This window comes from Octodon degus, unplaced genomic scaffold (genome assembly GCF_000260255.1).
Source record: "Octodon degus isolate 3935 unplaced genomic scaffold, OctDeg1.0 scaffold00040, whole genome shotgun sequence".
Classification (NCBI taxonomy): Eukaryota; Metazoa; Chordata; class Mammalia; order Rodentia; family Octodontidae; genus Octodon; species Octodon degus.
Window position 1 is genome coordinate 3,805,600 of NW_004524616.1, and position 14,500 is coordinate 3,820,099.

The 14,500-nt window shown below is 40.3% G+C and overlaps 1 protein-coding gene across 3 annotated transcripts in view; it reads right to left on the reverse strand.

Moving 5' to 3' along the window:
* The window catches only part of Htr4 (5-hydroxytryptamine receptor 4), a 172,375-nt gene that overhangs the window by 23,672 nt on the left and 134,203 nt on the right, over positions 1-14,500 (reverse strand). Inside the window, exon 6 of one of the 3 annotated variants that reach the window (XM_004631273.3) lies at positions 4,542-4,732. The exons of the other annotated variants lie outside the window; for them this stretch is intronic. Coding sequence (XP_004631330.1) covers positions 4,642-4,732 — 91 coding nt within the window. The 3' untranslated portion in view covers positions 4,542-4,641. Of the gene's footprint in view, positions 1-4,541; positions 4,733-14,500 lie in introns of those variants that run through there. 3 annotated transcript variants of the gene reach the window in all.

Genomic DNA, 14,500 nt, shown 5'->3' on the forward strand with positions numbered 1-14,500 from the left:
AAGTTGTTGACCCTTACGAAGAGAAATTTAATGATATTATTACGTTAAGCAGTTGAGCTTAACCTCACTATCTGTCTGAACATCAAACATTTTTGACATAACATGGAACAGGTATTTTCCATCAAGCGTTGATAATGTTAAATTTTAATGAGGTATAAAAAGTAAAGCCATAGTAACATGCTGAGCTGTAAAAGGCTCAAGTCAACAACTTCTAACATTGCCAGACCTATGGAAAACCCACTACTATTATGGGCTACCGGACTTTATTGGATGATTTTGCTGAATTCACACACCTACAATAGTTAAATGGCAATAGAATACCCATCTCTGACAAAATGAAACACAAAAAGGGATTATAAATGAAGGACCATTTTGTATCTGTATATACAAAATAATTAGGATAGATATACAGCTACTTTCTCTTAACTCAATGAGAAGAAAGATATGTACTAATAGTGATTGGACAGGATATGATGTCTGCATCTTGTACTATGAATAACCACTATGAAGACAACAATATGCAATGTATTAATTATTGTAACTGTCCCACTAACCTGTTTTGAAGCTGTATTAGCAATTTGTTTTTCAATAAAATTAATTAAAAAAAGAAAGAGTCCTTATTTGGAAACATATTTATTCCCTACTCCCTGAATTTATATGTAAAAAGACAGAGACCTCAAGAGTTAATCAAAATCTAGGACTTTTACTTGGCTGCTGGCAGGAAGTGTTCCTCTGTCATACACACAGAAGGGTACCCTGAATTTCACTGGACACATGCCTTGGCTGTAAGGGTGTGCCCAAATGACTCATCACAGCAAAGAAAAGAAGGAAAGAAAAGAAAAAGAAAGGAATGGAAGGGAAAGGGAAGGGAAGAGAAGGGACAAAAGAAAAGAAAAGGCAGTTTGTGGCAAGGAAGAACCTGTACAATAACCTCAGTCAAAGTCCTCCCGGTATACAATCATCACACTATCATGAGGCGCTCTCTATGGTTTTGTGCCCTGAAGCAGTTGGACAGGATTCCAATACTCTTCTCCGGAGAAGACCAGTTCAGAGAAGTCTGTCCTTGTCCTTGAAACCTTGATGAAGGTCACAGACAGCTGGCCAGACAGGCAGAATGACATCTTCCAGGGGTGCTGAGCCCTTGCTTTACTCTGAGGAACACTTAAAGTTGAGAATGAACTGCATTGCTTGAAAGGACAGCAGCATCTAGGGGACATGTGAGGCCCTTTGGGTGACTGAGGGACGCCACAGGACTGAGGTCTAGGGGTCCACTCTAGCATTTTTTTTTGGTGGTACCAGAGATCAAACTGAGGACCTTGCACTTGCAGGCAGGCGCTTATGCCGCTGGGCTATATCCCTGGCCCCACTCTAGCATTTTGGTGTTTATTCATAAATGAGTTATTAGTTTTAGAACTAAAGAATTCCTTTAATATATAATTTATATAAACATGAATGGAATGCATTCATATCAACATGTTTATCAATAAATATAATTTATTCATAAAAATATCTGTGTAGGCTTCTGTTTTTCTAAGAACACATTCTTGGAAACTTCATCAAAAAGAAGAAAATCTTAAAACCAAGGGTGCTTTCATCAGAAATAAATTTAGAGCCAAGAATCCTCATGTTGTCAAATAAATCATAGCCATAACAAACAATCCTATAAAACCAAAGATACAGCCGTCATCAACATTCATAATCCTTTTAAAGTATAGAATTAATGTCTATGCTGTATGTAATGGATGCATAAGGGCTACAAATGCTGCATGTACAAGAGAGGGATCAGTGCTTCAAAATTGTACAAATATCCCCTTTCATAATTCTACTTCATTAAAAATGTAAACACAAGTAAGGTATTAGCTAAGATAATCTTAACCATAATCAACCACAATTGTATAGACATTATGGCAGGAAAAATGTCAAGAATTATCTGGCTCAATACCTTAGGTGACACTATGCAACAGTCTGGTCTATGTTTGACTTTTTCATAGGATTTACACACCACAAGGTAAAAGTACATCACAGTAATGGTTTTGGTACCTCAGGTTTTTTTTCTCCAAGTGTATTTTTACTTGGCAAATTGGCATTTGAAATTAGTTCATCTGACTTTGAAGTTGCTGAAAATCAGGCTAATTCTTAACAAAATTAGCCTGTGGTCTCCATCTATCTCCTTCTACCCATTTATTTAAGAAGAACAAAATCCTATTAAGTGAGAGCATTTGTGATATATGAATTCAAGTGATCAGAGGAAAAGGGGTAGACATGGAAGAACTGGTACCCAGAGGCTGCTCCTCAGGGGTCATTTCAACACAGCAAGTTTATTCTCTAAATTTCCTCTTCTCATAGTGAATATATTATTAGCCCTTGCACAATAATTTAAAATATACAGGGTAATAAACATATGCAATATCATTTGATGATATATAGAACATTTCCACAAAATATTATTCCACAAAACATTTCCACAAAGCATATTTCCATGACACCCTTTGGAATTAGGCAGGTAATTTCTCTGAGCCAACTATCACAGCTAGGTGTCAGTTTACCTAGCGTGTCAGTCACTTGGGCGTGTGTGGCTACGCTGGACCCTCCTAATCAATATGTCCATGGAGGAGGCGAATGGGCTGGACTTGCAGCCATAGCAGGCTCCTGGAGTCTCGTCACTGGGTTCACAACTGTGAGTCTCAGGAGCATGTGGCTCTTTTCTTTCTATTATAAGAAAACCATCCTCAAAATGGTGCTTGTTCCAAATGGTGCTTGTTGAGGTGGGATGATGGGGAAGCAATGATTTAAAAAGCCAAGGGGGAACGGCCCAGCTGCAGAGCCAGTGAGAACTTAAATAAACCTCGCTTCACATCTGACAAGAATAGATTTCCAGCTGACACCGCTCCACCAGTTAGTCAGGGCCTCAGCCTCTGTGAGGAGCCTTTCAGGCTGGTCGGTATTTCTCCATAGCACTCAGGAGTTCTAAATCGCAGTTCTCTTCCAGAGTCTTTCTCCCATCCCTAAAGCATAGCTTCCGCCTCCACAGAGTCAGTCTTTCATAAGACAAATAATTCTTTCCAGCAATCTTCCTCATTGCAAAGTCTCTTTCCTATTAAGTTTCACTGCAGAACTAAAGTAAACATAACAGAAAGGATAAACGACACTACTTGAGTCACAAGAGGAAAGAGAATATGATAAATAATACTGAGACACTATTAGACCACAGCCAAGATGAGCATTGAAATCTCAAGCAGCCCTTGGAAGTGGCATAGTCCTCCTCAGAACCTCTGCCCTACAGGAGCTAGCGAGAGCCAGGGACTCGGTTTCAAGTGCAGGCCCTCCGGGCTTCAACGGGAAGAGCAATGCTCTCAAGGTCAGGGATGTGAAAGGCCCAAGAGAAGAGGACAGTTCCTTGGAAGCAAAGCCCAGAGGCAGCAGGCTGTGGCTTTTTGAGGTAGCAGATGACTGTAGCAGCATCCTGTTATCCTTGAAACAGAAAGAAATCTTAGAGACCCTTAGTCCAAGCTTCAGTTGGCAGACTTAGAAGGTAAGATCCAGAGATAGAAGGGTATTATTCAAGATCTTACAGCAAATTAGAAGTAGAGCCAGGGCTAGAAACTTGGTCCTCTAACTTCAAATCATTGCTTCCTGTTCCCAGCACTGCTGGGCTGTGAGCTCACTCACACGGGGACCGCAGAGATGCTGAGGTCATACTGTGCACTTCAATAGTCCTTTCCCGTAGGAGCAAGAACGCCAGGTCAGGGGTTTCCAGATTCACCATAAGGTCATAAAAAAGATTCCAAAGCCTTTTAATAAATCTATACAAAGCTGCCAGCCCTGCTTGAGGCTCTTTAGAAGATATCCTGTTCCAGCCATGCAGGTCGTGAGCATTTCAGAGCGGACCCACACTAGGTGAAGATGTCTGTCTTCCTGCAGCTTCCCTTCAGGTCCACTGTGGCGACGTCGCCACCGCCAGGTCTCTGCTCCCAGGTCCTTTGTGGGAAATAGGTGCAGCATGTCCTGAAAAGAAGGACTGACAAGAGGCGTCCGAGAGAACAAGCAGAAGTAGGTGACTGCCACAGGCCCTCGTCAAGAGGGCAGATGTTTGGACCCAAATGCAGGGAAGAAAGTGTGCTAGTGTCTGGCACAGAACAGGATGAGGGAGCGACAGTGTTTCTGAGCATGGCAAGGATGTACATTACCAAGGGAAAAGCAATGTGACTCAGGATACAACTGAGACCAAGACAGGCAGGAAGAGGCTGTGTTCTGACAATGTCTTTGGATAGACACAGTGAAGTTCTATTGGAAAACATCCATGGCTGAGATAGGACACAGTGAACAGGCGTGTTTAGAACACAGTGAGACAGAACAGGCACAGCAAGGAGAACATGTCAGGGACATCAGAGACGATCAAGCAAGAACAGGGGGTCCAAAAAGAAGGAATGGTGGGAAATACAGGAAAAGGTGAACGAGGAAACCATCCTTTCCCCTGACTCCCTCGGATGCCGCCTGCTGGAATCTCGAGGACAAGGCCGATGTGTCTAGGGCACCTGCACCAGTTCATGGAAGCCTTGGTTGAGTCACACGCAAAGCAGCAGCTAGGACCTGGCCCTCTCTCAGATCCACAGCTGTCTTCTGGGTCATTGTACCAGGGGCCTAAGTGTCAGCGGGCTGAGAAGCCACCAAAGGAGAACTTGCTGCTGGATGGCACTGACTCTCCCCTTGGCCACCATACTCCACTGCATCCCTGGAGGGGGAAAAGATTAGAGATCCTCAGCATTGACCATCAAGGAGCCTCTTGTGAAAGAGCCCCCCCAGGTCAGGAACACTCCTGCACTGTTCAGGTGGTTTAGCTAGGGATCGCAGTGACAGGACAGCTTGTAATAATTTTATTTATTTATTTATTTATTTATTTATTTATTATTTTTGTGGCATTGGGGGATTGAACTTGGGACCTTGTGCTTGTCAGGCAGGCACGTACGCTACTGAGCTATATGCCTAGCCCTAATGTGTAATAATATTTGAGCAATTTAACTAACTAGAATAGCTAATAGCCTATTCGGGCTTAGCCAAAATCTACCTTTCTGAACTTTGGACCTGGTGAGATTACTGTGCCTTCCAAACACTCTCAAAACTTCTTCCCTTTGTTGATTATGTCCTTCAAGTTTCCTCTTTTCAAGGCTCCACTTTTCCCATGTTCTTTAATGATTCATTACGTATCATAGTTTCTAGGTTATGCCCCATGATGAGCAATGTTCTCTAAATGTGGAAAATGGGTAAAAGAGAGGTGAGAGAAGGGGAAGTGAAAGGAACTAATTCATACTGTGTACAGATTCCGACTCCCTACAGTGAATATGATCATTACATAATATAACAATTATATAGTATGATATATTAATATGTATTAATATAATACAATATGTAATAATAAAAGTACAAGAAGCAGCACAAATTTTCACAGTGAACCTGATGTTTTATGTACTTTTCATCATCAGTTTAGTTTACTTACACAAAGGTAATCAAATTCAGTTCATTTTAACAAACATAATATACTATTGGCTGACACTGAGCTTGTTGCTAACTTTTACTTTTTTTGACATAATCACTGTTCATCTCTGTCATATTTTACTATGTCCGTATAGTAGGTTTTATTTGAGTCAAGATGTAGTACATTGCACTTATCTTAGTGAAACTTTTATTTTATGGGCTTGGTAGCACTGATTAGTTGAGATTATTCTAAATAGAGTAATTTCAATCAAGATGATTATTGAGTACATACTCAAACTAAGTTTTAATGATTTTGTAAGAACACTGGGAGACCTGATAATTTATAATGCTACCTAGATCTTTCAGTTTAGTGTCACTAGCTGTTGAAGTTTTCACTCAACTCAAAATTGTTGAGCAGAATGGGGGTAAAGAAAAGAATCATGATGCACTATTCCACATGCAGTGGGTTTACTGTGCCTGAGAATAGGATTCTCCCCCACCCCCAGGCAGGCTTTATCTGTTGCTTCGCTGAAAGGACTCTGCTAAGTCTAAGAGCTTTTTGTGCAATTATTTTTAATGAAATGACACTAATTCATGCTTACCAATCGTTTGTGTAAGAAGTGTATTAAAATTGTATGAGGTCTATTTGAACTGATGAGTCTATCATTTCTGATTCTAGATTAGTCTTTCTTAAAAATTTGGGCTGACATTTTGTTGTATCCAGGCTTCTGTATTTTCCAAGTTCTAAAAGAACATTAGTCAGAAGATTTACTAACTAGACATTAAGCCCCCAAAATATAAAACATCTTGGCTCACAGGCAATTAAATGCTTTCTGTCAGCTCTAGATAGGAACCTTCTCCCTATAATACTCTCTTCTTTCCAGTTAGAAGTCTATTCATATTGTACAGAAAATGCAATATTTATTCCTTAAATAATGAGATCTAACTATTTGGGGGTTTGCAGATTCCTCTGAAGATACTTTGATTCATCCTTGGTTGTGCATCCCCTCTTCCAGATTTTCCCTATGCCTCTTAAGGAGGATGCTCTCTGGATAACTCAGATTATGCACTGCATCTTTAATTGTTTTGCTCCATTCTAACCTGTCTCATTTCCTAAACATGTCTGCAAAGAGAGAAAAGAAAAAGAATGAATGGAAGGGAGGAAAGGAGGAAAGGAAGAAGAATTGCTCATCTCTTTTTGGCTAAATTCTACTTGCACCCTATTGGTTATCACCATAATTAACAGCAATATAAGAGAAGCATCCACTTATTAGAAGAGCATCCATGCCAGACACTAGACCAAGTGTATTATGTGCATTAAATGATGTATTTTACACCTGTTTACTAGACAGGAAAATTGAATTTCAGAGTGCTTCAATGGTTTACCCAAGTGAAGAGAGTTAATAAATGGCAGGATCGGATCTAACATTTGGGTCATTTTTTAGTAGACTTTAAAGATTTTGTAAGCATATAGGAAGATCAGATAATCCATACTGCTCCCTAGAAATGATGAGATTGTTGTGTTTTTGATTGTTCTGCTCTATTGGCTCTCATCTTGAGAACTGCTCTTTGTAAGTCAAGTGCTTGGATTCCGCTGTGGCTGGTACTTTCTTGTCCCAATATGGCAGACTCCAGTGGGAATGCACATGTGCAGGGTGCGGGCTATATTTGCTCTACCTATGGGATGCTGACAGTGTAGCATGTCTTCCCAGGTTTGCAACACAGTATGAGAGGGATGTTAAGCTGAGGCCTTTTTTGTTAACCCTCCCTGCTCACTAATGCAAAATCACTGCAGGTGGGTACATACAGCTGGGGAAACCAAGTAGAAAGAGAAGCAACTCCAAAGGCAGAAACAGGCAGTACATAGAGACAGGGGCTTGGCGGGCAAACATTATGAGAAGTAGGAAGAATGGATAAGGACAGAGCAGGAAGACCACAGCAAAGGAAAACCAGAGAGCTGCGTTTGGAGGAGGCTCCAGAGAAACTGGAAAGAAAGCACAGGGATTCTTGAGAAGGTCCCTGAAAGTTATGTTGGATCTCCTTTGCAATTCTTCTTGGGACTCGAATAATAAAGGTTGAAAATGCTCTATAATTGCCACTTGATACCTGGTGCCATTTATTTTTATTCAGAATATAAGAGTATAGCTAAATAAAGGAGCTATGAGAAAGAACAACCCCATCTTCCTCTCAGCAGGAAGAACGAGTGATTGAGAATAAAGATGGTGATTTTATGTCCCAGTTGGCCCATAATTGTATCAGTTTACATTATAATTATTAACAGTTAAGAGTTCAGGTTTTTCTGCCTTTTAGCTCTATATTCAAGACTTAAGAAAAATAAGAGGCATTAAACTACACCATGAGGGAGGACCTTCCAGTGCAGCAGGTCAGGCCCATGTGCATGGCCTACACCCTGAAGGCGCCTCTTTCCCTCCCAGCTCAAGCTCACCCACTGGCTCCAGCATCGAAGCAGCAGTGTGAGTAGCCAATGGGAAAGGAGGGACCTGGATTTTCAAGTCCTTTAAGCCTCCAGCTGAGTGACTCTAATGACAGCCCTTCCCTGTGCCTCACCTTCCTCATTTGTTAACTGAGGGGGGAGAATAATTTACAATATTTTTTTGTGGCTCTGACATTCTGAATCTGTGCGTAGCAGGGCTGGCAGGTGACAGATACAGGCTCTCTGCTTGGGTGGCATCTGTGTGGGGGACTGCACTCCAAAGCTGTGGGTAATTGCTTCAAATATGGCTTTTAATATTCTATTGTTAGGATCTGATACTTTATATTCCAGGTGGAGGGAAGAGGCTTTGCTGAAACACAAGGAGGTTAATTTTTGCATTTGTATTAAAGAATCAGAAAGACCTCAATTTCTGAATCTGTGAAATTCCACTGCAAAGCTGTTAAATGCATCTGAGAAGTTAGGACCGGGTGGGGCTGAGATGCCACAACTTAAAATGCAGGGAGATCACAACTGTCTCTCCTCAAACATATGCTTGATCAAAAACATTGGCAGACCCACTCCAAGCCCTTGATGAAAAACAGCATTAACATTTTTCTCCGATATTTTAACAGATGAGCTTTAAGATGCACTTCCTAGTTTTATTAGTTTCAGTAAAGCTCTTCATAATTTATAATGAATTTTCATATATAGATTCTACACTGAATTTTCAACACAGGTTTGTCAGAAAGAAATATACAGACTATTACTTCCATTGCAGAGGAAGAAGAAAGTGCAGTTTCAAGGCATAAATTTGTTGATGGCTAACTGTGGATCCAGTGCTATAATCTGGGACTCCTGTCCAATTCTGCCTCCCAACAGAGGAATCCTATCCATTGGAAAATAAGGAAACTATTTGTAGGATGGGAAGAATTGTGTTAATATTACAGTTTATGAAACAGACTTAGATTTACATGTGTTCCAAACAGAGAAAGGACAGAGCAGAAGGGGAGAATTTGTAGCTGTCACATCTTCCAAAGGTCCACAGGGCTGATTCTAAATCCAATGTACCTTTGGCTCTATTTCTCAATGCTTGTCTGAAACATATATGAGAAGTCAAACCATTTGTAAAAAATTTATCCCAATATCTATCACAATTCCAAATGAATAAATAGACTAGAGCTTTGAATCTTTGTGTAGGTCAGATTGTCCATCTATCTTTTTGCTAGACTATTTCAATATGAAAGAACCTAAACATACCAGGAGAGAATGCTTTCGAAGTTTGTATTTACAGTACACACAGTAAGCCTTTATTGAGTGTTCATTATATGCTGATTCCATGCTAAGAAGATTGTAAATTACTAAATATCATCTTCCCAACAGTTCAGTTGGATTTATGATTTACAGGTTCTCACTGAGTAGAATGAGGCCTATTAACTTGGCCCAGGAAGAAGATGCAGAGAGCAGTAGAGTTAGAGTCTGAACCAGAACCTCACCGAATCAGTACCACTAAATATTCACAATCACCAAACATATTCCCAGCCACTAAATACTGCTTTTGAGAAGGTATTTGGGTGAATGAGGGTGCGCCAGGTGCATAGACTATTTAAGATCTGGGGGAGTCACCTGCATTTTCCAGAGAAAGAAAGGTAGATTATAAGAACCCAGAGAGGGAAGTGGTTAATTACTACTCAGAGACTGAGGAGGCTGGTATCAAGAAAGTCTAAAGAACTCATATAGGAAGTGTGGCCCAAAGAACTATTAGGCTTGTGCCAGGTGCAGGAAAGTGAAAATAGAATATTCAAGGCAGCTGAAATGGTCCAGTTATGGAGAGTTCACTGTCTGTTTGGGAAAAGCTAACCAATCTTGTATGCATATTGCATAAAACGTTAGATCAGGGAAACGTGCTGCAGGGGGAGAACTGAGGGAAACAAGATGGAGAAAGATACTCCAATGAGCCAAAAAGGGCTCTGCTATCAGCCTGCTGCAAGCCACACTCTTGCCCAAGGTTGTTCTAGTATGACACTGTCCAGCTAGAATTTGAAACTTAAATTTCACACGTATGAATGGCTTTTCCATTTTGAACTATAGCATGTGGAATAGCATCTCTCTCCACAGTTATGTGCAGTCCCAAAAGAAAAGCAAAAGCAGAAAAATAAAATATAATTTACCACCATGTCAAAGAAAGAGCTCCCTCAAATTGCCAAAATATGTGAATAGCCTTGAGTTCAATTTTAGAGCCCATCCTTCTGCAAAGTCATAGAGAAAGGAAATTGAATACAGGAGATGTCCAGGATGGTCTGATTAATTTGTGTGTTACGGGTGTGTCTGTGTGTAAATTTGGAGCAGGGGCTGGACTGTTACAAAAAAGTGAGAATAAAAAGCTTGACTGTGTGTTCCTTAATGGCAATAAACTTGCCAGTCGAGATCTCTGTTGTATTCATCCATGCCCTCTAGAACAGTATTTTAACCCTATGACAAATGCATTAATATACAATGAATGAAGGGACAAATTAATGAGTAAATGATAAGGTAGTCTAAGATCTGAGTTGTGGGTTCTTGCCCTTGTCTCTCTGCTTATTGGCTACACTATCGTAAGCAAACTAATATCCTCTGAGCCTCACTTTCTTTGATAATACAATCTTGGGTTTGATGGTTGGTGTTGAGTTATTGTTTATAAGACTTTACCTCAAAAATGGCCATTGATACTGGAGGGGTGGGGCAATGGCACAATTATATGAGTCCATATCTCCACGTCAACATGTATTTTGAGAAAAACAATCATATTGTCATTGTTCATTCTTGCAAATAAGATTTCACTTGAATAAAAGATTTCTATATCAGAACAAAACCCTGCACTGCTCAAGTTCTGTCACTTCCACCTATAAGAGTGTAATCCTTTATGTTACAAGAAAGTAAAATTTGGCCAAACTATGCAGCAACTAGTTGTTGCTCAGACAGTAGAATTCCTTGCCTTGGATAATCATGCATATTCCTTATTGAGAATGGAGATGCACAGCAGCCTACTGGACCTGCCACCCATAGCTTGGATGTTGAATCCTCCCAGAGATCCATGTGTTAACGGATTGGCCCCAGGGTGGCACTATTGGGAAGCAGTAGAACATTTCAGAGGTGAGGGCTGGTGAAAGGGCCTGATGTCACTGGGCACATGCCTACAAAGGGTATTATGCAGCCCTGGCCTCTTTCCATTCTCCCTGTGCTGCCTGGCCAATGAGGTGAGTGCTTTTACTCTGTCACTTGCTCCAAGCACAGTGTGCTGCCTTGCCATAAGCCCAGAGCAGTTGAGCCAATTGATCATGACCTAGAACTTCTAGACAATGAGACAAAGGGAACCTTTCTCATTAATTACTTTAAACAGTGTTAAGTAGCAATGGAAGCCTAACTAACACAGTAGAGATATTTGACCAGATCACTTTTTAAGCTATCTTCATATGTAAGGATCAACAATCTACATTCATGCAAGGTTTTTTGAGTCAACTGTCAAGAAATGTAATGGTTGTTGGTAAGGGCTCTAAATTAAATGGTCATGGGTTAGAATCCACTTGCTACTTGCCAGGTATGGAACCATGGCAAAATTATTTTAATTGCTCAGAATCTCAATTTCCCTATCAACAAAATGGGGATAAAAACACCTGCTCTCCAGAATTAATTAAGGCTTAAGTGAGGTGTATTTTGCAATCCATTTAGATCAATGCTTTGCATATAAACTAGCAAACATTTACTGGTAAGATAATGATCATGAAGATGAATATGGTGCTTGCTATCTGGACCAGGAAAATAAATTATCTTATGGCAATTGGCTATTATGTGGAATAACCCTTCACATATATAATCCATTATCTTACGTAAGTACATGTAGGACCACATACACAAACAGACATGCATTCCTTTTGTGAAATTCAGAAATTCAAAGAATGTAATTTCAATTTATCAATAGGAATGAAATTACACCAGTCAGCAAAGGAAAGTCTCCTTGTTAAAAAAAAAATGAGCAGACACCACATACATTTGTTTGTCAGGTTTATCAAAATATAGATTCATTCATTTCTTAGAGAATAAAGAACTCTCCAAAAGCAGGTCTAACTGTGAAATTTTTCTAAGAATTTTGTTAAAAATAACCTAAAGCAGGCATGGAAACAAGAAAAGCCAATTTAGAAATTATTTTGTGAAAAGTAATTTCCTGGCTCTGGTTAAATATAACCCAGCATATAGTCAGTGGTTTATGTAAACAAAGACCATGCCAAGAGCCTCCTTGCTAGGACCATTAGGTGATATTATAAAATTGTGCCCACAGATCATGAGCTAGGACTCTGCATCAAACACGTTTTTTCCTCTTTCTCAAATCTACTGCTCAGGGACTATTCTTTTCCGCAGGGACATATTCTGTTGATCATTTTAAGTGATATCCATACTGACCATTTCTCTTCAGGACACTATTCTGATATGAACCAATGTTTCCAGAAATAGGAGTCTTGACCTATTAACCAGTGTTCTGACTGCTTGCTCAATAGATGATGATGACTTTCGGATCACAACACATCAGTAACTTCCTCTGCCAAAACTCTCTGTGTACAGTATCTGCACAAGACTTAACCATTCTAGGAGCAAGGCAAGGGCTACCTTTGCTCTGCATCTCCTCAGAAAGAATCTGAGATACTAACTACCTCATCTTAAATCATACAACTTCAAAGTGACAGGACCAGGAACAAACCAAGATCCACCAAATGCCAACTCCTGTGCTTTAACCATAACTCTGACTACTGCATTCATTAACAACCAGTTCTTCCTAGAGTGACATTCTGCCATGTTCTTTCTGTAAATATTTCTTTCTTAAGCTCTGACCTGATGGCTATGTGAGAAGGGAAATACCATGAAAATCAAATTGAAGGGAGGTCCCCTTTACCCCTGCTCAGAGATTTTTCTCAAGATTTTTAAGAATTAACTGTATTCACATTAAAGCTTCAAACAACAGAAAATTGTTTTGTCCCATAGGTACGGTCAATATTTTCTTCAAGTGCATTTTCACATCAACTTATCTGTATGCAACTGAGCATGCATAGGGCTCAGGGAAGAATTTCTCTCCTAGAAATATCTAAAATTTTCTGGGCCACACAAATAGTTCAGTAGAATAATCACTTGCCTGTCAAGTGCAAGGGCCTGAGTTCAATCCCAATTTCCAAAAAAAAAAAAAAAAATCTACCTGGCACTGATTTCTAGAATACCTAAAGCAAAACAAAATGGCCAGATCCAGTCCTAGCCCAGGTCTGGTGAGTGTACAGGAGAGGTTCCACCTACCATGCGCTGGCGGGATCTGCCTGTCCCAGCCCAAGTGCAGCATGGGTGAGACTCTCTTCCACACTCTTGGGCCCCCTCAAACACTCCACCGCACCCCTTCACCCCGCCCGCTACATGAGAATTTCTGCCGCATTCTAGGGACCCCCAGATCCAGTTCTAGGCCAGGCCCAGTGAGTGTGTGGGACAACTGCCTCTCCCACCTACTCCACCTTGTCCCCTCCAGACTCTGCTCAGGCCTGGCATACAGGCCTGAGGTGAAATCCTGCAGCTGCAATCCCTGCAGAAAGTGTAGGTGACAGAATCACCAGCTAGTCCAGGAGCAGAACATCTTGCCAGAGGGGTACAACAGGTTCACCCCCAAGGGCAGCAGCAGGAAGGAGCTAAGCAAAGCATCCAGACCCAAGCCAGGCACAACTGCATAAATCTAAACTTTGTAGATATGCACCTGAACTTCAATAGGTGCTAAGGTTATAACTGCCCAAAGCTCTAAAACAGAGGTCAGAAGACAGTGCTACACAAAATGACAATGAGAAGGAGCAAAATGCAATCTCAGAACCCAAGCCCACCCATAACAAGTGCAGAGGACACTAACACAGAACAAAATGGGAATCATACAGCTGAAATCAATGAATCAACAGCTTCTGAAATAAAGAAATAGCTGCAGAAAGGTATAGAGGAACTCAGATTGGAAATGAAAAAAGAAATCCTTGAATTAGTAACATCTGCAGCAAAGAATCAAATACAGAAACATATGGAGGAAACCCAATGCCCACCCAGAACAAGTGCAGGGGACACTAGCTCAGCTCAAATGTATGAATGAATAGTGTCAATAATAAATAAGCAACAGCAGAAAGTCATAGAGGAACTCAGAGTGGAATTCTTTTCTACTAGCTCAGCTCAAATGTACGAATTAATAGCGTCAATAATAAATAAACAAGAGCAGAAAGGTATAGAGGAACTCAGAGTGGAATTTTCTGAAATAAGAAAAGAATTTTCAGAACTCATAGCATCTGAAGTAAAGAATCAACTATAGAAACATAGGGAGAAAAACCAATCTGAAAGAAAAACACTGCAGTAAAAGAATTTATAATTGCTTCTAAAGAAGACATTGATAAAAAATAGAGGATATTAGAAAAATGACAGATTCCTTGAATGAGAAATACAGGACAGAAATAGATCGCATGAAGCAGAGTCAAAGAAATATAGAGGAATTAAAATCTCAATCACAAGCTTGAAAAACCATTTAAGTGAAAGTGAAGACAGAGTTGCAGATCTTGAAGA